General features: G+C 38.3%; 1 protein-coding gene across 3 annotated transcripts in view; it reads left to right on the top strand.

Moving 5' to 3' along the window:
* LOC136876396 (uncharacterized) overlaps positions 1-26,358 on the top strand; it is a 291,352-nt gene that overhangs the window by 126,203 nt on the left and 138,791 nt on the right. For all 3 annotated transcript variants that reach the window (XM_067150337.2, XM_067150335.2, XM_067150336.2), the window contains exon 9: positions 2,260-2,370. In XM_067150337.2, the coding sequence (XP_067006438.2) occupies positions 2,260-2,370 (111 nt within the window). The remainder of the gene's footprint in view (positions 1-2,259; positions 2,371-26,358) is intronic.

Here is a 26,358-nt window from a genome sequence, read left to right as displayed (position 1 = left end):
ATCGATCATAGAATGTGTTCTTGGTTCAAAGCAGATATGTACAGACAGTTAGATGAGGCTGTAATCTGGCACCCTTATTGTTCGTATTTTGCATGGGTCATTTACTGAAAGGTATAAAATGGCAGGGAAGGATTCAGTGGGGTGGAAATATGAGAATTGAATGTCAGATACTTACGATATGTATTTTCTGAGGATGTTAGTGTATGAAATGAAATAAAATATTTAACAGAGCTAATGCATTGAGATCGCAGTTGTTATAAACGGTGATCTATAAGCCAGGAGTGAGCTTTTGAACAAAATTTTCTTTAAACAGATTACTTTTCTGACATGTTTGCTTATACAAGAGTGAAAGACTGCTGGTAGAAACAGGTGTAAACAATGGTGGGAGGTTACCCTGAATAAGGAGATAAGGGAATTACCTCATGTAATTAACACACTTTTTTGACGAAAAATAGAAGCGAAAACTTCAGATGCGTAAATTATTCAAGGAATTCAGATATTTAAAAATTGTTTACAATTCATTTACATTTACAAGATACATAAAATAAAATATAAGTAATTGGTTCAACTCATTTGCTGTTATCGTTATTTGGCATAAAATTCCAGCGTGAGATTTTTTCTGAAAAGTCAAATAAAGTACATCAGATTTCTTGGACTGGCGTTTGAAGTACCGACACTGGAAAATACTCTTCCCGTTACGAGCTGAAACAACAACCATGTCCAACACAAGGCGGGCCGGGCATCGAAGGAGGGACCCTGCTAGATTTCCCCAAACCGTTCGTATCCAATCTTGTACGAGTGACGTATCTGTCTACCCTTTTCCTTGGATACGAACGCGGAAATTTTTACTTTGGACATTGTTTTTCTTTTTAGAACAACATAAGGTGGAAGCTTTCTGCCACCAGCTGTTACAGCAAGCATTGCAGTACATTGTTATTTTTCGCTTTCGTTAGTGCATACCATAACACTCGACGTCCCTTTCTTATCGATTGTTCGACTTTGTGGCATATGGAAATTGATAGGCATCTGACCTATTCCTATTTGGGAAATCAAATATTCCTTTACTTTACGCTTCTCAATCACAAAGCGATGAAAATCAATTACTTTTTGGTTGAAATAATTCGGCCATTTTCACACCAGGCAAATGCTGGGGCTGTACCTTAATTAAGGCCACGGCCGCTTCCTTCCAACTCCTAGGCCTTTCCTATCCCATCGTCGCCATAAGACCTATCTGTGTTGGTGCGACGTAAAGCCCCTAGCAAAAAAAAAAAAAAAAAAAAGAAATAATTCGGCATTTTTTGACATGTTTTCCGTTAATGTTAAAAGTCAAAGAGAAAGCCCATCTCTCCTTCTAAAATTAATCATCCAGCCGCAACTGACCTGCAAATCCGAGACACTGATTCCGTGTGCAGCAGCTATTTTGCGTCCTTTAATATACAGCATTTCGCAAAGAAAGAGCATATCCAACATTGTGAATGAAGTCATATATTTAAGCAGATCCTCTTTTACTTGTGGAAACTTGCAGCTTTTTGGTCCGTGCAATGCTTTGCGAGACTTGTTGGTCTCTTGAAGTGCACTAACCGCGGTAGCGCATGTTGCATGCGCTGATTCTCTCGCTGAATTAGTGCACTGGTATTTCGTTTCGACTGATAACAGCACGTTGCCCAGTATTTGGAATGCCTGACTTTGCAATAGGAAGTCTGGTACTTGAGTAGTTGACATCTTTATTTTGAAACACATCCGGAGCTGCGTAATGGATGTTCGAAGAAGTGGTACGTCAAATACGTGATTATTTCTTTTTCTCCACTTTAGACCAAAAAATATTAGGATGCGTAAATTATGTAAGGGCGTTAATTATGTGAGAAAATATGGTAAATGGGAAAAGTGAAGTTTTAAGAGGTTTACGAAGCATAGGGAGTCTTTTATTTTCACGCCCTTCAAGGCTCTTTGTTTTCCTGCCTTCAGTTTTCAGTGATACAGCTCTCTTCTATTTTCTCTCTGATTAGTGTTAATAGAGGATGTTTGGTTAATTGTACTTCCTCTTAAAACAATAATTATCAACATGGCCACCACCAAGGAACACGGCGATTATACATCACCTTCCTCAGAAGTTAGTCTTTAAATGACGGCCATTGTTCTTTTACAAACTTGAGAGTATACAGTTTCTCACAATCTTAGCAGGTTCCACAATCATCATTATTAGAAATGTATCACACTATATATTTCTGTGTAGCCTACAGTAAATATTCTGTGTTTCAGATTGAGGTGAGGAAGTTCCTCAATGAGCAAATGCACAGCAAAGGACTGGCTCGTCGTGAAGGAGACCCCATCTCCTTGGGATCTGACCTCCCTAACTTCTACTCTTTCCAGGTTTGTAACTAAGAAATCTCAATTTGTTCAAAATTTCTTTTACCTATTCTGCGAATGATGTATACAATCAAGGTACAGTATAACAACCAGGTTTGAGAGCTGACGTTTAGTATCTAACAGTAAATAATGTTTGGTTCTTACTGCTTTTATCCTCTAGAGACCCAAGGTCAAATTTGTTTCGTGAAATATGATTCTCTGAATTAATTTTACTCTTTCAGGCTTGAAAATGGTACTTTCACTAAAAAAAATTTTTTTAGGGTTTCCATAGTGGCAGGAGGGGATGTATCATATATGATACAGTGGGTCTGTATCAAGAACAAACATCTATTGTAAGAAAATTTATTTACATGATAATACAGGTTAAAATAAGCTCTTTCATAGCCTTTTACTTGTTAGAACTATTAGACATTGAAAGAATGAATTTTAGGGTTGCTTTTCCATACCCATCCAACAGGCAACTCCCTCTTGTGGTATGGAAATTACGGAAGCAGTTCCTTTGGGAAGTGAAACATAGAAACACGTTACAATCTATGCATCTGACATATGTTAGTGCAGATCATCCGGGAGCTCTACACCTTGATCTTGACTTCTGTTGAGTCATCATTTCTGGTAAATTCATGGCATTTCTTGATCTTTTTGCCAATGGTGGAAGTGGCTGGGTTGGGGTTCGTTTTCTTTGTTCTTCTGCTAATTCGTCATCTTCGTCTTCACTTTCACTTTCTACACTATTCCTAGTGACATGAGAGTAGATGAGATGCTCTGCAATACATAGCTTGAATGAGAAATAGGTTAGAAGGTCTTTCCTTAGCCACTTATTTTGCATAGCAGCCATTCGATACTCGATCCAAGCAGCTGCTAACATAAAATCGAAAAAATGGTGGATTGTTCTAATTGTCCACTTATTAGTCCTGTTTCTCATAGCATATCTGCTGAGGATTCTATCCAAGAGATCGACACTTCCCACGATGTTGTTGTACATTTTGACTAGGAATGGTCGAGGAATACGTGTGTACTGATCATCTTTCTTTGACCAACGCCTGCAGTCTTCAATGGAAGCAACACCGTAGTCTGTTGAAATTAATTTACTATAACCATCTTTTCATCTGCTCTTACAACTTGGTCACTTCCACCTCTCCCTTCGCGCCTCATATCACCATCTCGTTTCAGTGTCACAGATTTTGGAATCCTGTTTACCATGATTGTACCACAAGCTAAAATGGACCTGTGGGTAAACAATGCATCAAAGAGAGTCACAGATAATAAATATCTGTCCATAAAAATGGTTGAACCAGAAGAAAGAGAGTCCAAGAGTTTAAGTACAACCCTTCATCCAATGTCCATTTTCTCTGGGAGAGGAGCCTTTTCCGACACAATTTCCCTTCCACCTCCTTCATACAAGGTAAAATCTAAGGGAAGGCCACTGGTACATGTCATAACAAAGTTTTTTTAACCCAACAAGTTGGGGTTTTCCTTTCACATACTGTTTCATCTTCACTTGGCCATGAAAGGGGCATGATGAGATGGCCCCAGAAACCTGAAAAGAAAAACAAACCATAAAATTAGTAACAAGATACTTTTTACTGTTTGAACTACAACACACAATGAGATAATCTGTGGAAATTGGCTTTTATTTGGGTTGATTATTTATTAAATGGACCAGTTGACAAAATTACTCACTCTGTTTTGTGGCGCCATCGCTGAGTAGGATCCCTTCTGGCAGAAACGTCACCATTGGAAACTGTTCCATCAATAGCATCATCATCATCATCATCATCATCATCATCATAATCAGAAGCTCCTTCTTCTAAAACGCCAGTACTAACTGCTGGAGCTTGAATGTCAGCATCAACATCCTCATCTTCACTTTCAATATCTGAATTGTTTGGATATACGCCATCCAACATCTCAAAAATCTCATCATCCAGCCCTAACAAAAGAAATCGGAAGATCATGTGTAACATAACCTTAAAATATCGATGTATTTTTATTTTTAATACGTCTGTATGGGCTTACATATTTCATATGTATTTACCTCACCGTTCTATTGCATTAAAGCCAGAAACATGACGATTCCGAGAATAAAAATCTGAATACTAAATCACAGACAACCCACGAGAAAACTGCTTGAAAAGTAGTTACAGAAACCCAATGTATCATATATGATACATAAGATATATCTTGGTGTTACACATTGAAATTTTATTGAAAAATTTGTTACTATGATGAAAATATGATCTCCAGACTTGGAGCACAATTAGCAAACAATCTTATGTTATAAAGTACGTAATAACGTAACTTACCGTATATATTATGCAGCATTGTTGTTATGGTTCAATCTCCACCTGATTACAACCTCCCCTGCCATCTACCGGGACAACGAGCAATGAAAAACAAGCGACGGTTGAATAGCGTAGAGTGTAACGAATGTGATACAATGGGTGCAACCTTCCCAACATGTATACGAAGCGCCAGAGAAAATAAATTCCCAGTGTATCATATATGATACAAGGGGTCGCTAGAGGTTATTTTTTCAAACATTTCAAACCACTCAAGGGTGTGATAATTACAATCAAAGGTATTTTATATGCTCATCTGTTTTACTACTTAAGTAAACTGCTATTCTGCAATCCTGCTTCAAAGCAGGACCGTAAAATTATATGTTAGCACTCAAAATTGACTGTGTAAAGGACGTTTTTTTAAGACTTCTCTTATCACTTAGTACACACATTGAAAATGACAATCCACAGTCTGTTTCCAGTCCGTTGACCAGGTCAGGAATGGAATGAGTGAAGTTTCCATTTAGCGGTGAGGATAGGAATTGTGCTGGCTGCCTAAGCCTGTCGAGCTCCTCTGGGGAAGTGATTAATGACTGACAGTTGAAATGAAACGATATTGGAGAGTGTTGCTTGAATAACAGGGAAAAAAACGGAGTATCTGGAGAAAAATCTGTCCTGCCTCCACTTTCTCCAGCACAAATCTCGCGTGGATTTGAACCATGGAACCGTGGTGAGAGGCTAACACACTGCCGCCTGAGCCATGGAGGTTCCTAGTAGTACACACCATTACTACTACAAATATACTAATTTAATGTCATCATAATATTGTTTTCAAAACGTGCACTCTATTAACTTTTAACCTGTATTGTTATCACTAGAAAATAAGATATTACAGGGTGAATTATATGCACGATTTGGAGTGTGTAGCATAAGATATTACAGGGCAAGTTGGCTGTGCAGTTTGGAGTGTGTAGCTTTTAGTTTACATTTGGGAGATGGAGGGTTTGAGTCCCACTATCAGCAGCACTAAAGGTGGTTTTCTGTGCATCCATTTTCATGGCTGGCAAAATGCTGTGGCTCCACCTTAAGGCCACGGTCACTACTTTCTGAGCCCCTGTCCTTTCGTATCACACTGTCGCCAAAACACCTGTGTGAGTGTTATAAGCTCTCTCTCTCCAATGAAGGAAACAAATTACATAGAATGTTGAAGTGACGCCTTAAAAATCTGTAAAAGTAGTGGGTGTGGCAACCCATTTTACAAACAGCCTATAAAAAGAGTGGCAGTGAATCGAGGCCTCGGAAAATGCTAGGGAATCCCCCTGAAGTGATGCGCAGTTCCCGGTGTTCTGGGGGAACTGTGAGAAGTGGGCTACCAGACATCACCAGAATCTGTATCATCAATGTCATGACTTTGAATGGCAAGGTAGAAGAACTCATGGAGTATATGAAAAAGACATAGCAATGATGGGAATGATTGAGACAAAATGGAAGGGGAAAGGTCAAAATGAATTGAAGAAAGGGTATACTGTAGAATATATTGGAGTGGGGGAAAGATGGTAACAAATGGTGTTGGTGTTATATTGAGAGAAGACCTAGCGCAATATGTGGACAAAATTGACCCAGATCTGTGACAGGATAATTAAAGTTAGACTTGGACTTGAGAGTGGAATCAAGGATTTTATACAGGTTTATGCACCCCAATTGGGGAATGCAGATGAATGTTTAGAAGAGTTTCTAGAAGAACTGGAAAGTTGTATTGAAGACGTTATAATAATGTAAGACATGAATGCACATGTTTGAATATATAGTAATCGCCACGTAAGGCAATACCCCAGAAAGTAAATATTGCCGTCCGATGCTCTTCTTTTCTCTTTTTTGTAATGGTTGATCACTGCTGCCAACCTGCCTGGTTACATATTGAAATCACCAGACATAACCATAACAAACTAACCTCAATGTAAATACCGATAATGAATGTTTCCCTACCCTAGTAAATGATAAAAGTTAAGATGAAATAAATCAAGATATTCATAATTAAGTCGGTTTCCACGCTCAATGAGGAATTACGGAAATAAACACACTTTCTCACTCAAATTAATGTTACATATATCTGTCTTTATTTTGATTTACAGTAGGCGTACTATAACCATATTCTTGAAAAGAGGGGCGTGTTAAACGATGTAATTTATTTAATAATTCTTTGCAGTGTGATTTTCGAAAGTTGCAGGCTGGTTATATCTTCAAGCTTATCCAGGAAACATATAGGAATACTAATGTGCCAAGCTCAGTGAACGGAAATTAGGTCAGCTTTGAAGTTCACTGCGGATTTAAAAATAATATTGTTATAAGTTCTACTGCCAAAATTTCGTCCCGCAAGAGTTATTTCATGTACCGGTAGATCTAGACATGAGACTGGCGTATTTGAGCACTTTCAAATATCGCCGGACTCGAACCCACCATATAGGAACACTAATGTGCCAAGCTACGTGAACGGAAATTAGGTCAGCTTTCAAGCTCACTGCAGAATTGAATATTAGTTCTACTATCTACTTCTATTGTTTTCATATACGCCGAGGTGCCAGAATTTCGTCCCGCAAGAGTTATTTTATGTACCGGTAGATCTAGACATGAGACTGGCATATTTGAGCACTTTCAGATACCGCCGGACTCGAACCCACCAACCTGAGCTAGTCATACATTCTCTCCTTCACTCGCTTAAATTAATTTAAAACATTTCCTGCCTTTATTCTGATGTACACACTACTAGAACTGTATTTTTAAAGGGACAGGGGGGGGGGGAGGGGAAAGGCAGAAAGAATCTAGATTGTATAATACATTGCAATTTCTGTAAGTTAAAGTTCAAGGACTTACCGCATAGGACATATCTGTCCTTCCTTTTAATAATAATGCTGATAGCTTTACATCCCACTAAGTACTTTTACGGTTTTCGGAGGCGCCAAGGGGGCAGAATTTTGACCTGCAGGAGTTCTTTTACGTGCCAGTAAATCTATGGACATGAGACTGATGTATTTGAGTACCTTCAAATACCACCGGACCGAGCCAGGATCGAACCTGCCAAGTTGAGGTCAGAAGGCCAGTGCCTCAGCCGTCTGAGCCACTCAGCCTGCTGTCCTTCCTTTTGCTTGGATGTTGTCTTCTTTCTTCAATAGGCAGTAGGGGATGGGGGCATTTTAAACATATTTTCAACTTGCAACTTGGTGTATCTCAAGCTTACAACATTAAGGAAACCCAGGAAAGGTACAGGGACGCTAATGAGTCAAATAACATTACCAGATTTTTACATATATATTGGCTTAAATCACATGAAAACAGGTTGTAAGGCAAGAATGGGATAGGAAAGAGGCCTAGGACTTAAAATGAAAATAAGCGGTTGTTGCCTTAATAAAAGGTACAACCACAGCATTAGCCTGAAATGAAAATTAGGGAACCCCCCCCCCCCCCAAAAAAAAAAAAAAAAAAAAAAAAAAAAACCCACAAGCAGCCTCCATGGTATGCACTAGCCAGCATCTTGGTAGGTGTGCTACCTACCAACTGATGAGCCCAACCTAGCACATGGGGGCGAAATGCTGGCAACCAGGAATGAGTTAGCTGGAAAATGTATAATGTCCAATAATGAACCATTTAAATTGGCATTATAACTTCAGACCTGCCAACTGTGGAGCTTGAATCAACCATCTCCTGAAAGCAAGCTCACAGCAATGTCATCGAACTGCACAGCCAGTTCACTCAGTTTCTTATGACACATAATAGGCCTACCACATGGGCTTGCTCTCTCCCAAATTACACAGTTTCAACTACCACAAGGTGGCCCACTTACCTGTATATGGGTCTTCAGTTCTTCAATTATACATATATGTAAGAACATTATGTATCCTAGTAAAATCTGATGATGATGCTTGTTGTTTAAAGGGGCCTAACATCTAAGTCAACAGCCCCTAATGGTACAAAATGAGACACATTGTAATGGCAATTTAAAAGTTCAAAATCATTCACTGACCAGAATAAAAAAAAACAGGATGATGATTAAGAATGGATGGATATGAATTTAAAACAATCAGTGGATCCAGTTCAGAAACTATCATAAACAATAGTATTACTGACCAAGGTACTGCTTCTAAAGCACAATCCTGAATCGAGGATGCGTGTTGTCTAAAGGAGTCCAAAATTCAGGCCAACAGCCCCTCATAATGGTACTTACCGCTAGTAAAGTAGAACCATGGTATTTGTCATGGTGCGGTACTAATCAGTAATAGTGTAGACTCACAGTGTTCAACACATTATGGTACTACTCACAAGTATTCTACTTTGTACAGGTAACAAAGACCTATGATGTTTCTCACATAATGGTGCCACTCATAGGCAACGCAAACCCATTGTGTTCCTCACCTAAGTGAACTAATCTCGGGCGCCGGTATTCCCATGGTGTTCCTCCCATGGTGCCGCTGATATAGTGGCACTAATCACAGGCAACGCCCAGACACGTGGTGTTTCTCACAATGGTACTAATCACGGGTACTGGAAAACCCCTACTCTCACCTTATGTTGCTACTAATCACAAACCTATTGTGTACCTAACATAGTGGTACTACTCGCAAGTAAAGGCGACCCATGGTGTTCCCCACTGATGGTACTAATCATAAGTAGTTTCATGGTTCTAATACAATCATCCATTCGTCACCCCTTTTAGTCACCTCTTACAACTGGCAGGGGATACCGTGGGTGTATTCTTCGCCTGCGTCCCTCATCCATGGGGGTGTGTAACAAATCTATTTGGGAAGAAATACTTTTATAATGTATCTACATCATAAAGAAGTCATGTTGTCATAGCAATATGCAATGAAATAAGCATAATTTACTATTTTGAATGTTAGTTTATTTACATTTTAAGGGATATGTAGTAATAATAACAACAAAAGTATGCAGTAAAAAATCAATATATGGTAATTTACACATCACGAGCCATTCCATGGTCACTGAATTACAAAGCAGAGTGTATGAATAAACAAACAATAATAAACACGAGTACTAGTCTTTAAAAAGCAAAGTCATCTCCATCCTCCCGATGGTATCACCACCTTGACAAAGGCAAAGTACATTTTGCCGGGTGTTTTGGAGGCTTGCGTGTTCAAATGATCCTTAAGAGCTACGCCGGCGGGAGCATATGCTCCTGGTAGGGCCACACAAGCCGGACAGGTCTAAGGTGATGATCCAGGCAAGAGTGATACCCTGGTCCTCCAGGTTGGGGGTTGGTGCATGGGGCTAACAACTTCACCACCACAAAACTACATATTGTTCAGAAACCAAATGGAGATAACCGGACGGTCCTAAGCTATTATTTATAAGTTTCATTTCCGTATTGATGGATATTACTTTACAGAAAAAACAATATATATACAAATCTCCACCTTATCAATACAAATTTATTTCACATTAAGCAGGTAAATATAGTCAAATATTCAAGACTAGTTTCGACCCCTAGGGGGTCATCCTCAGTTGACATGCATTAAAAGTTGTATTGTTCATAAAAACATCACATATAGTGGTAAAAGTTTAGACTAATTTAGACTGATCATTAATGTTGGTATGTCTAATGCATGACTAGTGTGCATCGTTCATGAAGACACATATCACCTTACTGCTACTACCATCCAATTTTTAGGTTATATAATATGGAACACACATATGTTTGTGTAACTCAACAGTGGCAAATTCAACTATATACACAATTGGCTATTGATTAGTCACATGAAAGTACAGAACACAGGCTTGAACATTTCTGATTGAGGTTCAAGCCTGTGTTCTGTACTTTCATGTGACTAATCAATAGCCAATTGTGTATATAGTTGAATTTGCCACTGTTGAGTTACACAAACATATGTGTGTTCCATATTATATAACCTAAAAATTGGATGGTAGTAGCAGTAAGGTGATATGTGTCTTCATGAACGATGCACACTAGTCATGCATTAGACATACCAACATTAATGATCAGTCTAAATTAGTCTAAACTTTTACCACTATATGTGATGTTTTTATGAACAATACAACTTTTAATGCATGTCAACTGAGGATGACCCCCTAGGGGTCGAAACTAGTCTTGAATATTTGACTATATTTACCTGCTTAATGTGAAATAAATTTGTATTGATAAGGTGGAGATTTGTATATATATTGTTTTTTCTGTAAACGGTCCTAAGCTTACGATGACTAAAGCGTGCTAAATGACAATATGGTTATATCGGAACATGGAATGTGAGAAGTATCTTTCAGGCTGGGGCTAGTAGAACATTGGAGGAGGAATTACTACTTAAATATAACATAGATGTGGCAGCATTACAGGAGATAAAATGGAAGACAATCGAGGTGGCAGATCTACAGCACTACATTTTGTTCAATAGTGGGGAGGAAGAAAATAGAATAGGAACAGGGTTTATGGTCAAGAAATCGATCAGTCATAATACGACTGAATATGAAGCAATAAGCTTCTGACTATGACGGTTAAGGTTGAAAAGGAGATCTGCCAACATATCACTAATTAGTGTCCATGCCCCAACAGAGGATGCCGAAGGGAAAGGGAAACTACAGTTCTATGAAAAAATGGAGCAAGCATATGATAAGTTGCCCAAGTATGATGTTAAGTTGTCCTAGGGGATTACAATGCCAAAGTAGGCAAAGAGAAAGAAAACCACCCAGTGGCAGGATATCATAGTGAACACCAAGAATCCAATGAGAACGGATGGAATTTGATTGATTTTACCTTTAGCAAGGAGCTGGTGATTAAGAGCACATGTTTTCCCCATAAGGAGATCCATAAAGAGACATGGATATCACCGGATGGTCTGACAAAGAACCAGATAAACCATGTGCTGATAGATGCACGACATGCGTCCAATATTATGGATGTGAGAAGCATGCGTGGTGCAGACAGTGATTCAGATCACATACTAGTGAGGATCAAATTCCAAGAAAGACAGGCAATTAAACCCGGGGACAGAGCTGAGCAGAGCAAGGTCTATAATGTAGAACTGTTAAGGGATAAGCAGGAGGAAGAGTATAGAAACCAGATGCAAAGAAAACTACAGATGGGCAGAAACGGGAATGTGGACATCAATTAAAATGTGGGAAGAAACCAAGCTAGCAATAAATACAACAGCGCAGGAAGTACTTGGAGAGAAAAGGAAACAGAATAGAAATAAATGGTATGACGAAGAAGTGGGTAAGGTTCCTAGAAGAGAGAAATCTGGACAGACAAAGAATGCTACAGAGACCCACTCAAAATTATATGGCACTGTGAATAGCAAAGACATTGATAAGGAACAAGAAAATAATAGAAGGGAGAGATTGGATGAAGTGCAAAAGATATTTGAAAACAAACAAGGTAGAAAATTATTCCATGGGGTTGGGACAAGTAAAGAAGTGATATCAAAATGCTTAAGGATGAGACTGATAGACTGATTGTTGGGAAAGAACGAATTCTGGAAAGATGGGCAAAACATTTTGAAACATTACTTTCTGTCAGACCAACAAATGAACAAAAAGAAAGATCAGGTAGTATGGAAACTTCAGAGAGAGATCAGTGTGAGGGGGAAGAGAGGAACGATGAGGATGAAGACGATGTGAGATCACCAACGCTTGAAGAAATAAGTGAAATTATAAAACAATTGAAGTACAGTACAGCCCCAGGGAATGATCTCATAACTGCAGAAATGGTAAAACTGGAGAAGTGTTGGTGAGGAGAATACATGAGATAATTAAAAAGGTATGGGAAACAGGTAAAACGCCAGAGGACTGGACACTAGCAAATATATGTATGCCCTATACATAAGAAGGGGGTCACGCATGCAATGCAAGAAATATCAAGGTATATCCTTACTGAGTACAGTGTACGAAATCCTCTCTACAGCCATAACAAAGAGAGTTAGTAGTTGAGCAGAAAGAATTATAGGGGAGTACCAAGCTGGTTTCAGACCTGGAAGATCGACGACGGACCATATTTTCACCACGAGAATGACTCTGGAAAAGACATACAAATACAATGTTCGACTAGGACATCTTTTTATATATTTTAAACAAGCCTAGATAAAGTAAGGAGATCAAAATTATTGGAAACAATGAAGTATTTTAAATTCCCATAGAAGTTAATAAAATTGACTAAGATGACCGTGGAGAACAGCAGAAGTCAGGTAGAAGTACAGGGAAGTCTGTCAAGATCTTTCAGAACCGATGAAGGCCTAAGGCAAGGAGATCCCTTATCACCAGTGTTATTTAATATAGTACTGGAGAAACCTGCAAGATCAATAACTAATAACGCAGGTGGTAATATTTACAATAGACTGATCCAAGTTTTGGCTTATGCAGATGGTGTAGTGGTAACTGCTAGGAGTAACAAGGCGCTTACACTGTCTTAAGGGAGCTGAAAGATGCGGCTGGATCTTTGGGTTTAGAGATAAGTGAGGCTAAATCTAAATAGCCTATATGGTAACATAGAGAAGTGGAAGGAACACCGAAAAACTCCAAGTGGATGATTACACCTTTGAAGCAGTATATCTAGGCTCAGTAATAACATCAGAAAATAAAGTTGAGACAGATATTGTAAATCGTATTAAGGCTGCCAACAGATCCTACAGAGCACTGTACCCTCTTCTGAGAAGTAAAAATTTTTAAACTTACTCTCTACAAAACAATAATTAAACCAGTACTTATGTATGGGATTGAGGGATGGGTATTGACTGAGGCCCCAGAGAGGAGATTAAATGTGTGGGAAAGGAAAGTACTGAGGAAGATATTTGGATTGGTGAAGGAGGGAGATTTATGGAGAATCAGAACAAATGAAAAATAAGATTATTGTATAAGGAGCTGGACTTGGTGACCTCTGTCAAAATGAGAATAAATTGGATGGCTGGGGCATGTGCAACGGATGGAGGAGGGAAGACTTCCATGGAAGGCACTGACAGGGCACCCTGGGGGCAGAAGGAGAGGTCGGCCCCGGATGAGATGGCTGGAGGATGTGGAGACTGATCTGAGGACCGTTGGAGTCAGGAGGTGGCGTAGGCTTGCTGAAGATCGGGATGACTGGAGACCTGTGGTCAAGGAGGCCAAGGTCTTTAAAGGACCGTAGAGCCATGGAGTAAGTAACGTCATCTCCGTACAAGCCATGAAGGCCATTGGAAGGGTGAAAGGTAAAGGCTTCCGCTATCCATAACTTTGGCACTTGGTGGGGTAGAGTGGTTAGCTCTATATTCAGATTGAGCACTGGAACTTGCTCACTGACTTGAAGCTTGCAGACCCCAAGTTCTTCCAGCCAGGTGACACTGAGTTGTTAATAGGCACAGAACATTTATTTTCATTATTGAAACTTGGTTGCAGAATGAGTAAGAGGCCATGGGGCAAATGGTTAAGGTCAGGGAATGAAGGTGGAAGCTATTATCTACCCCATCATCCAGTTTTTAAGCTTAGTAGCTCACCTACAAAAACAAGAGTTGTATTTGTTACATCTGCTAACATATCTAACAATATTTCATTGAATGATATAGTAATTGTTGGAACGACAATACAAGAGGATCTTTACTCTGTTATTCTAAGTTTTAGAATGCATACCTTTGCCTTCACTGCAGATATTGCTTGAAATGTATCGGCAAGTCATGGTTCATGCAGATGATAGGAACATTCAGCGGATTATCAGGAGGGAATCAAATTAAATTTATTCCTTTCAGAATACCATTAAATCATGATAACAAACATCGTACATCTTTCTTTCACCATGCAGTTAGGTGGCACACAGGCTGACCAGGCTGATGCTAGAATAACAGTGATACTCCGTCATTTTTAACGTCTTAATGAAAACAAGCCCAACATTCAGCTTGCAAAACTTAGAAGAAATGTTCCCCCTCGAAATTAGTCCAATCTAATAGGAACCACATCCTTCAGCAAAAGTGCTGCACATATTTTTTATGACTTGTTTTGATTTGTATTGATTGATAATTCTGTTGTATTTTAACAAACACTAACCTCTACTTTATGTGTTACTACATACAATATTAAGATTTTTACAACTTAGTCCATTAGCGACAGATCTCAATTTAACACCACAGTGTATTTTTATACATGAAAAAAGTGTCATGGATGCTGTATATTTTTATAATGGTGCTGTTTGACTAGACTCTATTGGTTTAGAGGAGGTGACTAATACTAAAGAAGGATTAAAATTTACATATGATAACAATGACATTTACAGTAAGGTACAAAAGTTGAAAACTAGAAAAGCAGCTGGAATTGATATGGTTTTGGGTGATATACTAAAGACAAGGGGTTGGGGTATAGTACCATATCTGAAGTACTTATTTGATCATTGTTTGCATGAAGGAGTTATACTAAATGAATGGAGAGTTGTTATAGTAGCCCCTGTGTATAAAGGTAAGGGTGATAGACATAAAGCTCAAAATTACAGGCCAGTAAGTTTGACACGTGTTGCATGTAAGCTTTGGGAAGGCATTCTTTCTGATTATATTAGACATGTTTGCGAAATTAATAACTGGTTCGATAGAAGGCAGTTCGGGTGTAGGAAAGATTATTCCACTGAAGCTCAACTTGTAGGATTCCAGCAAGATATAGCAGATATCTTGGATTCAGGAGGTCAAATGGACTGTATTGCGATTGACCTGCCTAAAGCATTTGATAGGGTGGATCATGGGAGACTACTGACAAAAATAAGTGCAATTGGACTACAGGTAGGGAATCTGCCACCTGGGCGCCTGCCCTAACTGCAGATTCGATTAGAGAAGAGCACTGAGGTTGGTAAGGAACGAGTTAGTTACGCGGTATTGATGGTGTAGTTGTAAATTTATCTATCTTGCGATCCAAGCACCACCATTCTAGATGCACCGAGCTCGATAGCTGCAGTTGCTTAAGTGTGGCCAGTATCCGCTATTTGCTAGATAGGGGGTTCGAACCCCAATGTCGGCAGCCCTGAAAGTGGCTTACTGTGGTTTCCCATTTTCATACCAGGAAAATGCTGGGGCTGTACCTTAATTAAGGCATGGCCACTTTCTTCCCACTCCTAGCCCTTTCCTGTCACATCATACCATAAAACCTATTTGTGTTGGTGTGACGTAAAGCAACTTGTACGAAAAAAAAAACTAGACGCATGCATATTAACGTGATAAATTTTGATCAGAGCCCATAGACAGGACCTGATACCTAGAATATTCAGTGTCTCTCAAAGTTTAAATATATCTTGTTCTCCTTCCCTACAATTTTCAAATGTATAGCTGTTATATCCGAAAGGACAGGGCAACTAGAAATATATTTCCCAGCAAAGTTGGAAAACCATTAATCTCATGGAATAGCTCTTACAGCGGTACAGCTAACTCCTCAGCTTTTTTCTTCTTCCTCCTCTGATTCATAGCATGGCCTTCATTGTGCAGAATCTCATCAACAATATACCTGGTTAAAAAAAAAAGAGAAATATTGTTATGCATACATGAAAGTAAACAACATTAGCCTACCTAAAGTTATGTTTAGATACTACTGTACCTCTTTAAGTGACTTTGATTCATATGACACATCTTTTGCAGCTCATCTTTTGTTGAGTTTTGTGGTGGAGCCACCCCAATTCTGCCTCACCATGACTATAAATTAAAGGAAAAATAAAAATAAAATTCTGTAACAATATTAAATATAATTCAGTAGTAGAAAATATTCAGTCTATTATAATTACCACTAATTGATCCTTCCTCCATTTCGTTGTCGGTTGATGCTCCACGAGCTTACAGTGATATGCTACATTATCCATCACAATACACAGGGTCCTATATTTCTTAATCCTATGATTAATTGTTTCCACCCACATCTGAGATTTCTCACTGTTCATATTATCGTATACGATAATGTTACATACATAAAGCCATGGGAGGTTTGGGGATTGCCTATTACTGTTTTCGTCTGTTCAGCAACTTTGATCAACCAAACTCTTAAAAAATCGGTACAAGTGCGAAATGATACGTTTTTAAATATAACGTGTGCGAATAAAACGACTGCGGTTTGTATGACATCTTAACACAAAAACGTGAAATTCCCAGTCTTATATCGGGACCAAAACAGTATTAGGCAATCCCAAAACCTCCCATGGCTTAATGTATTTTACCAGCGTGTAATCGAGCATGAGGGTTTTGCTGAGCGTGTGCGATCTTATGTTAGGAGATTGTACAGAGAGGGAGTAAAAGATTGCATATGCTGGCCACATAAACTTTATTAAAATCAGTCGAAGTAGATAAATGGCCTATCGTTTCCTTGATTATTTGTCAAATTGGACTCTCATCCACACTTAATACTCAATAAACTGATAATAGATTATGTCAGTCTTATTAGCGACAAATATTTAGAATTGCAAGTAATCGGCTTCATTTTCCGTATCAAATTCTAATCGCAGAGACTTACATTAATTGAAAATCTTCCACCTTTTTTGATACTTTTAATTTGCTTTTTAGCAAATTAAATTAATTATAAACAGTACATGTTTCGTTCTCACTTGAGAACATCTTCAGCTGTTTTTAAGGTTAGGTGTTTTAACTTCATCTCAATTTCTTATTGTTGTTAAACTCCAATTCTGCCAGGCTGAGTAGCTCAGACGGTTAAGGCGCTGGCCTTCTAACCCCAACTTGGCAGGTTCAATCCTGGCTCAGTCCGGTGGTATTTGAAGGTGCTCAAATACGTCAGCCTCGTGTCGGTAGATTTACTGGCACGTGAAAGAACTCCTGCGGGATTAAATTCCGGCACTTCGGCATCTCCGAAAACCGTAAAAGAGTAGTTAGTGGGACGTAAAACAAATAACATTATTAAACTCCAATTCTACCGTGACCCCGTGACGAAGCTCACTTCTCAAAAAGCGAACAGCAATCAGCTTCATAGTTCTGCATTAGACTCAATTTAGGGCACATTAAGCAAGCTCAAAAAAAATAACAACCAACCTGGAAGGAGTGAAAGAAATGAACAGTCAACAATAATTAGAACAGTGTCAAGAAGTCAATCATTTAAAAAAAAAACTTTTAACTGGAAGACAGATATTTTTAGTACAACAGAGTTGAAACTTTTAACAACTATTCCAATGAATATAGTTTTTTAAGTAGGCTATCTATGTATTCATCCTGTCTCATTTCATCAACCCATTAACCCCCACATTGTTTTAACATAATTTTAATTTGATTTGTATTCAAATAGTTTTTAAGAGAAACGATGTACCTGAAAATAATGTACTCAGAAACTTAGCTATTCACCTAAGCTTAACAACAGCTGAAGATGTTCTCAAGTGAAAATCATACCTGCCAACTTTCCCGATTTAGGCGGGAGACTCCCGATTTTCGACAGTTTTTCCCGCCTCCCGATTTTTCTATTATTTCTCCCAATTTTAGCTTAATTTTTGGTGAACTTCATTTGTTTTCAAATCCCGCCATTTCAGCTTTTTTTACGCCAGTGGGCGGAAGTCCTTCACTCATTTCTGCTTTCAAATGAAATATCGACGTTTATTAATGCGAGAAATGTGTGCGAATGTGCGATGTTTATTGAAATCTGTATATCGCGACACGTATATCAATTGTCAATCTCTCGTTCTCGCGGGCGCTATGTTCGTGTTCGTTCACATCAGTCTAGTCGATTCCATTCTCTTTATTATTATTTATAAGTTTCATATTCCGTATTGATAGTGCAATAATTCATTCACAATAAATAGTATTGATCGGTGGAACATTTTTCTTGTCTATTACATTCCATTCTCTTTAGTCGATTCTAGGGTCTACTCGCTAGATATTGAGACTTTCTTAGTAATTTAGTGACAGATTATCAATGTTAACGACTGGTGACTTTTCTAGAGATTTTACGAGCCATTTGGGGATAATTCTCAGAATTTAAAAAGAATGCTATTTCCGTACCGGTCGTGACCATAGTAAGAAGGAAAAATGTACGTTTTAATTTTCCGTAATTTCTGTCTGTAAGTACGTATGTATGTACGCACGCACGCTCATCACGAGAAAACGGCTGAAGAGAATTTAATGAAAATCGGTATATAACGTCGGGGAATAAATCGCTGCAATGTAGGCCATAAATAATTTTATTCACACCGAGTGAAATGGTAGTTTAGGGGAAGGCCTAAAATTTAATTCTCAAATGTTTGTTATTATTGGCCCTAGCGATAAATACTACATAACTAAAGTTATATATTATTAAACTTCCTATCATATATGTCTTATACATTTTTACCTGCAGGCTATAATAACAGAGATATTCATGAATTTGGATTTTTTTTTCTCTCGCTAAGTCCATATCAGCGCCGAGGTGCTAGAAAATGGGTGAACAGAATTTTATGTAAAGTTGGGGAATAAGGAACTACAGTCTATGCTATAAATAATTTTATTCACTCTGTTCAAAATGGTAGTTTAGGGGAAGGTGCCAAAATTTTCATGTTTAATTGCCTATCTTACTGGTCATATTGAAAAGTAGCCTACTACATAACAAAAGTTATAGAGAATACAATTTCCGATTATTTAAGTCTTATTCAGTTTTGATGATGATGCTTATTGTTTAAAGCACCCTAACATCTAGGTCATTGGCCGTATTAAGTTTTTCAAGACACAATTCTCATGATTGATCTGTATTGAAACTGACAAGTAAATTATCACAAATATTTTATTCTATTATCACCACCTATTAAATACAAGCTGCGTGCTACATGGATGAAATCTGCATAATACTATATATTATTATTTATAAGTTTCATATTCCGTATTGATTGGATTCAGTGTAATAGACAAGAAAAATGTTCCACCGATCAATACTATTTATTGTGAATGAATATACACTTCTCAGGGACATTAATCCATGCATGAATAGATCATGTTTCAGACATTTGACCTTAAGGTTACCTACAGGCTGATAATGCCTTTAACAAGGGGCGAAACATGTCCCTGGGAAGTGTATATAGTAGGCTATTATGTAGATTTCATCAACTTAGCACGTGGCTTATATTGAATAGGTGGTGATAATAGAATAAGTTATTTTTGTGATAATTTGCTTATTCAGTTTTACCGTACCGAGTATAATAATATTGGTGGTGATGGTGATTAAATTTTTGAAGATGATTATAAGAATGAGAAAAAAGTAATGAAGGAATGATCGCTTGAATAATAACACAAGAGGGAGTCTTGAAAGAAACGACGACTCACTTTACATAAGATGCTCTAATATCACAGATTGGGAAGAAAACTAAATGTGAAGGCCTCCAATATAGAAAGCTCATAAAATTGATCAACAATAACATTACATTGACCATTGTTGGGATGTGCTTTGTGTATTCTGCTGCCATTATCTCCGATAGATGGGATTACTGCTGCGTATCGAGTATAACAGCCTGCCTGAATATTGGCGGGAAGTAGCTGGGGAGTGGGGAGTTAGATCTCTCTCTTCTTTAGTATGCCATTCCTCTGGTTCATAATTTTCTGATACTACTGGTACGTAACACACTGGATCATCATAGTATTCCAGCTATTCAATCCCTACTCTGAGGTAGTGATTTGATTGAGCAGTGTGCACACTTAAACGGAAAGAATTACACAAGAGTGTTCGCGGCTGTCTGCAGCCTGGTCAGTCTAGCTCTGAAACTTTGAGCTGTTAGATCGACACCGTAGTACTTTTCACTAAAAGTGAGAAAATTTACTGTTTTCATTTTATCGAATATTTCATACGATGGTGTTGCTTTTAATTGCGACATTCATACTGGCGTCATTGTAATGATCTATGTTGAGTTCAGTTGGGAAAACTATAAGGACAGTCTTTCTGAGAATTCCGTAGCGAAGCACAGGTACTTCAGCTAGTTATTTGACCCCAATAGCATTGCGCTTCGCATAATCACGCGGGCGCTTGATGCAATATATTAATCCATGCATTTGCTAAGTAATGGCATCTGAGTGCATGACTGATTCACACATGAGCATGAGTTCAAACTATTTTCGATAGACTTATCAGAGACCGATCATCTCACTCTCATACTTGCTGTGAGGGAATAGATATGTATAATTTTTAGCCTCGTATAGCAACAGTCGGACTTGAGATAATAAGTGTTATAAATATATCGTAGTACTGTATTGCGCAAGACATGTAGAATAAGCACTTTTGACCAATTGTATCTCCTGATTTTTCCTGATTTTCATATCAAAATCTCCTGATTTTTGGTTTTGTAAAGTTGGCAGGTATGAAAAATGAAACATGTACTGTTTATAATTAATTAATTAATTTGCTAAACAGCAAATAAAAAGTATCAAAAAGGTGGAAGATTTTCAATTACTGTAAGTCTCTGAAATATTTAGAATGAAGTTCACCAATGAAATTAATAAAATCTCTTCCCGATATAATTAACTTGGATAAAGAAAGTTCATTCTTGAAGTTCATAAATGACAACATTAATTAAGATAACCTTGAAATTATTTGATATTTTAAGTGAATACAGTAATGTTCAGTTTTGAAGTTCATAAATAACGACATTAATTAAGTACACTTTGAAAACTAAGGATCATTCTTGAAAATGGAACTAACGAAATTAATAAGAGTTCCTTTCTGAAGTGATTAATTGGTGCGAGCAAATAAAGTTCAGTCTTGATATGCATATCAAATTTCAAGGTAAAGTTCATTCTTCGATGTGTTAACTAACATAATATGGAGATAAACAAAGTTCTAATTCGTAGAAATGTTAACGAAGTGGCTAAGTTCAAAGTTCCCACTCGTTAGCAAGTTTGCCGGTACGACTTAATGATATTACACTGACTTTAAGAAATAGCAAGTCATTTGAAAAATTGGTGTGTACGAGATTGAAATCATATTGAATGAGAATGAAAGTTGCTGGAAAGTTTTAAAGTGACTCGCTGAATTGAAAATTACTTGATAACACACAGTTCACACTATTCTTTAATGACACAGATGCATAACACCTTGTTGAAGAACTGGCTCCGTTTGACTGTGTCCTCACAGACTGTAGTACCATGTCTACCATGGATCGGGAACACCGTAGACCGGAAAACCATCACCACGTCTCTCGAAGTTACCACGATCGCTATAGATCAGGAACACCATTACCACGTATCCCTCAGAGTTACCACATCTCCATGGGCGGGAGTTCACATGACAAAACGGGCGGTCGGAGTACGCATGGGGTGTTGGTTTACACACACCACTTCGAGTGATATTGCACTGTTTGTTCCAATTAGCACGCCTAATATGCGCAGTAATTTGCACCAAGTCCACTAATAAGGTGATTGACTTGTCATGAGACACTGAACTTATAAAGTTCCACATGCCAGTTTAATGCAATTAAATAAGTTTTAAACGAAGTCTATGCTAAGATAGACTTCTCCTTTGTCCAGGAGAAGGTTACCGGTAGGTGGTTAAAAATTTGTGTAATATATTCTTTTAATATTACAGTAGTTACTTTCATGGCTATAGAATTATCTAAGATGCAATATTTTCTCTGAATGAAACATTTTAATTGCTACTATTGTAACTGTATTTACAACATTAACACAAATTTATTTCAGATGGAAAACTACACAGTCACTGCTTCCTACCAAAATAGTCCGGAATCTCTGTTTACACTTCTTATTTCTTATGACCTCTGTTTGTTTTTCAAGCTCATAAAGGTTATGAAAATTATTTTCACCTCCTCTGTAGATGACAGATACCTACGTAAAACATCCACTGCTGCATGCTTCCTTTTCTTGGAGTTTGGTCTGCATTGTGAAGCAGTTGATGTAATGCTTCCTCTGTTTTTTGCAATTGTATTCAGCTTTGGTACAGGAAGCTGCAATTCGCCTGCCAGTGAAACATGAGTTCCGTGGTACGAATCAACCTTTTCTAATATTCAAACTTTATCATCCATACTGAAAGTTTTTCTTTCCTTCTTTTTTTCCCCCCATTATTAGCAGGAAAACAATAAAGCAACAACAAAGAAGGATTAACAGATACACACGACGGGAAAGGAAGACCGCGGCAATTCACTCTGAGCGCTCGACTCACATAACAAGAACAAAAAAAGTAACAAAAAACAAAAATACAGTTAATGTGGCGAATCAGGTGTCAATAACTTTAACAACTCCAATAACAAACGCAAATGTAAAACAATAAAGCCCCATTCACAATGCAAACGTAACGTAACGTAACGTAAACTTAAAATTAACGTTAACTTAGAAGTTAGCGGCCATCTTATCTAATGGATCTATTCACAATGCGCCGACGTAAACTTAACTGCGAGTCCGTAACATTAAGGGATTGCAAACTCCAAGCTCTTGCGGTTAATTTTACGTTAACTTTAAGAACCAGCCAATCAGAGCAGAGGTAAACATTGTGTGTTGTGCACGATATAATGACTTCTTTCGACGAAACACTTGTAATTCTCTTTCAAAATAATCTTTGTGTATAGGCTATGTATGATAGAAGGAAAAAGAATTACAAATACGCTGTACCGAAAAATAATAGGTGGAAATTAATATCCTGTATTAATGAAATCTGACAACAAATGGCGGGAGACAAGCTCGCAGCGCTGGCAAACGGACGAGAGACAATCCCTGTCATAAATAAAACAGTGTCCCTGTATATTTCTTAACATTATGACGGACTACTAGTTTACGAAAACGATATCATCCAAACAAATAGATCCAAATATCTCATCGGGGTGTGATAGGGTCATAGATGTCAGTAAAGGAGACCTTACATTTCTTTTTATTACAAAAGGGGAAGCAAATCGTAAGAAAGGCAAACAGTTCAGGTTTCATCCGTATGTCCAAAACGAACTGATGGGGTCATTTCTTACAGTAGATTACCGAAATCGCCCTAAGATAACCTTCTTTGATTCAAGGGATGAACGCATTTTCTGCAACGTTGTTTAGATCGCCTTTTCAGGTACCGTAGGCCTACACAGCTCCCAGGAGCAAAGCAATAGATGTTTGAAGTAATATGGATTCCGCTACCACGTTGTTTGATTCCATCGAGTTATTGAAATATAAAACTGCGAGATAGCTCAAAACCTGACTTCCGTACTAAATAACATGGCAGTGTTTTGATTGGCTGCTGTGTACTCTTTACGTTAATGTTACGTTCCTCCATTGTGAATACCACAAATTTTACGTTAATTTTACGGTTACGTTACGTCGTTAAGTTTACGGTTACGTTTGCATTGTGAATGGGGCCTAACCGTGAAATAACAAACTCGGGCAAGACAAACACTGAATCACTTGATAACGTCTCCTTCTTGTGGCTTATACTGTACTTAGCAATAGAGCAAACATCTGATATCTTCTTCTTCTTCTCCTTCCTTCGCAGTTTTGTTCATTCAACTCGTCGGATTTCTTCTTCTTCTTGAAAGATTAATGGGTACTCTATCGTTGGTGGATTTGAAAATAAGGTTTAGGACGTTGTGGTAAACACCTGATATCAAAGAATGCACTGTGTTGGTTACGCGGAAGTTCAATACTGAGAGTTCTAAGAGTTATTATAGACCATGGCTGTTTGATTTGGTCGTCATGCCATGTTTACTCAAAGCGTTTTAGGTTAGTTACGACACCATTTTACCTCAAATTTTTTCCTCTCGAATGGCGGGAAGCATAAAATATTGCAAACGTAAATTTGAGGATTTTAATACATTGTGAGCATAGGAAATCTCAGGGGACCAACAAAAAATATTGTAAAAGATGGGAAAATGTAAAAGCCGGGAACGTAAATGTGGAGTAATACTGTATTAGGCATGTAGTTTCCACAAACCAAGTCCTAACGAGTTAATTTACTCATAGAAGTTAACACGTAGACTCATATTAATTTATTAGTTAATCAACAGTTCTATCACACACAGTATTAACATGTCCGATGTCTAACACATGTATATTATAAGTCACACGAAATGTTAAAGTATTTGGAAAAACGTAGAATGCAGGATTTATACCACTGTCGGAGTTAGAGTTCTCGGCTGTACCTCGCGGGTACTTAGTTCTACGCTCGGACTTGACACTCGCGCACAAAGTTGAACTTTACTGCCGGCACAACCTCAGGCAGCAGGTCTATACTATTTTGTACTGTGCTGTACTGTCCCTATACTGTCCTCTCGCTTGTCTTATATACCCGGGCTTGGCCCAGAGCGTACACGTCATTGAAATTACTTTGTATGTTGACGTTGTGATATCTCTTTAAATAAAATAGTTATCATGAAATTTGAACATGAGCTATCTGTTATTGTAAGCTACATGGGCCCGTTGTCCGTTAATTGATATCTCATCTGGAAGTAGAGATATAAAAAAGCTTCCAGATGGTTCTGACGTGTGGGCCACGCACTTCGTGACATCCTAGCCCACAACTCTCAAAATTTGAAAGGATGAAACAGGTCCCCAGTTCGATCACGGGCGGTTCCTGTTTCCGTTTGTTAGGTGTAACATCTGTTCTGGTCTCGATAATATAATCGTGTACGTTAATATTAAAATACTGAATTTGTGTTACTTAACACATTCACGCCCATCATCTGAGCAGCTGTTTAAAGGGCTGCCCAGCTATTCTAGCTGTTAGTGGCAGAGCAAACAACAATGAATTCTTTTCACAATAAGTTCTAAACTAAACAAGATATGGAAAACAATTTTTCCACATACCTTAATAAAGTCCTCTAGTATCTCTGTAGGGTGTGGTAAGTAATGTCACACTTTCCTGGGTGAATGGGAACACCACACTTTTCACAAAAATAGCGTGTTTCACTAATAATTTTATTTTTGAAGCACACTTTGCACCTTCTTCAGGGGAACTTGACTATATTTAATGGTGGAAACTTCAAGAGAGTATGCTCTTTTCTCTTCCCATCCAACCTAAATGATGGATCCTTGGCTGTTGCCCTTTTTGGCGGCAAAATCGCGGGACGTAGGAGCTGATGAAGTAGATGGAGCTGAGATTTCAGAGAAAGGTGACTGTACTTGTATGTCGGGTTCACTTCCCCCGCCCCCCGTTTGAGAATTGCCTGGTGTTCCTTTAGATCTTTTGGTACACCCCTATTTGATTGCATTGTTCCACATACGGCAGTGTTCTGTTCCCGTAATTGTTTTGCGAGTCCAGTGCTATTTGTAATAAGTGTCCATATAGACTGTGTACCCCTGGCCAAGATAATTTTCAAGCAGCTGAAAAACTGTGCTTTGTAAATTCGCATCACTTGCATCATTTATATTGTCCCTACACGCCAAAAACCAAAGGATTATACACACGCTTTTGCAATCACAAGCCAACTACGCAGCTAGTTGTGCCAGCGCTAGGCTGCCTTCAGAAACAAAACAAAGAAAGTGCATTGGGAGGGAAAATCGCCATGGCCATGTGGTTTTCTGGTGAGTAGAAGCATTCGTAAGTGTGTTACTTTCATCTCTCTCGCACATATTTGTGACCAAAATAGATCCCAGCTGCGTAGGAACGGCTCCAGTTCAAGGTTGCACTTATCCGGGCTAACTCGGATACAGTCCACAGCACGGTCACGCGCTATAGGCAATAACTCAGATACGGGTGTGAATGTGTTAAGATGGAGTTTCAGTTCCTGCCTGCAACCCCAGGGATTATACAGTACCCTGAGGGAAGTGCCGAAAACCTGTTCGGCGATACACTCGAAGAAAAAAAAAAGACAGCAAAAAAATCTAACCCTGGA

Source organism: Anabrus simplex, chromosome 6, assembly GCF_040414725.1.
Source record: "Anabrus simplex isolate iqAnaSimp1 chromosome 6, ASM4041472v1, whole genome shotgun sequence".
NCBI lineage: Eukaryota > Metazoa > Arthropoda > Insecta > Orthoptera > Tettigoniidae > Anabrus > Anabrus simplex.
This window is presented reverse-complemented; position numbering and strand designations above follow the sequence as displayed.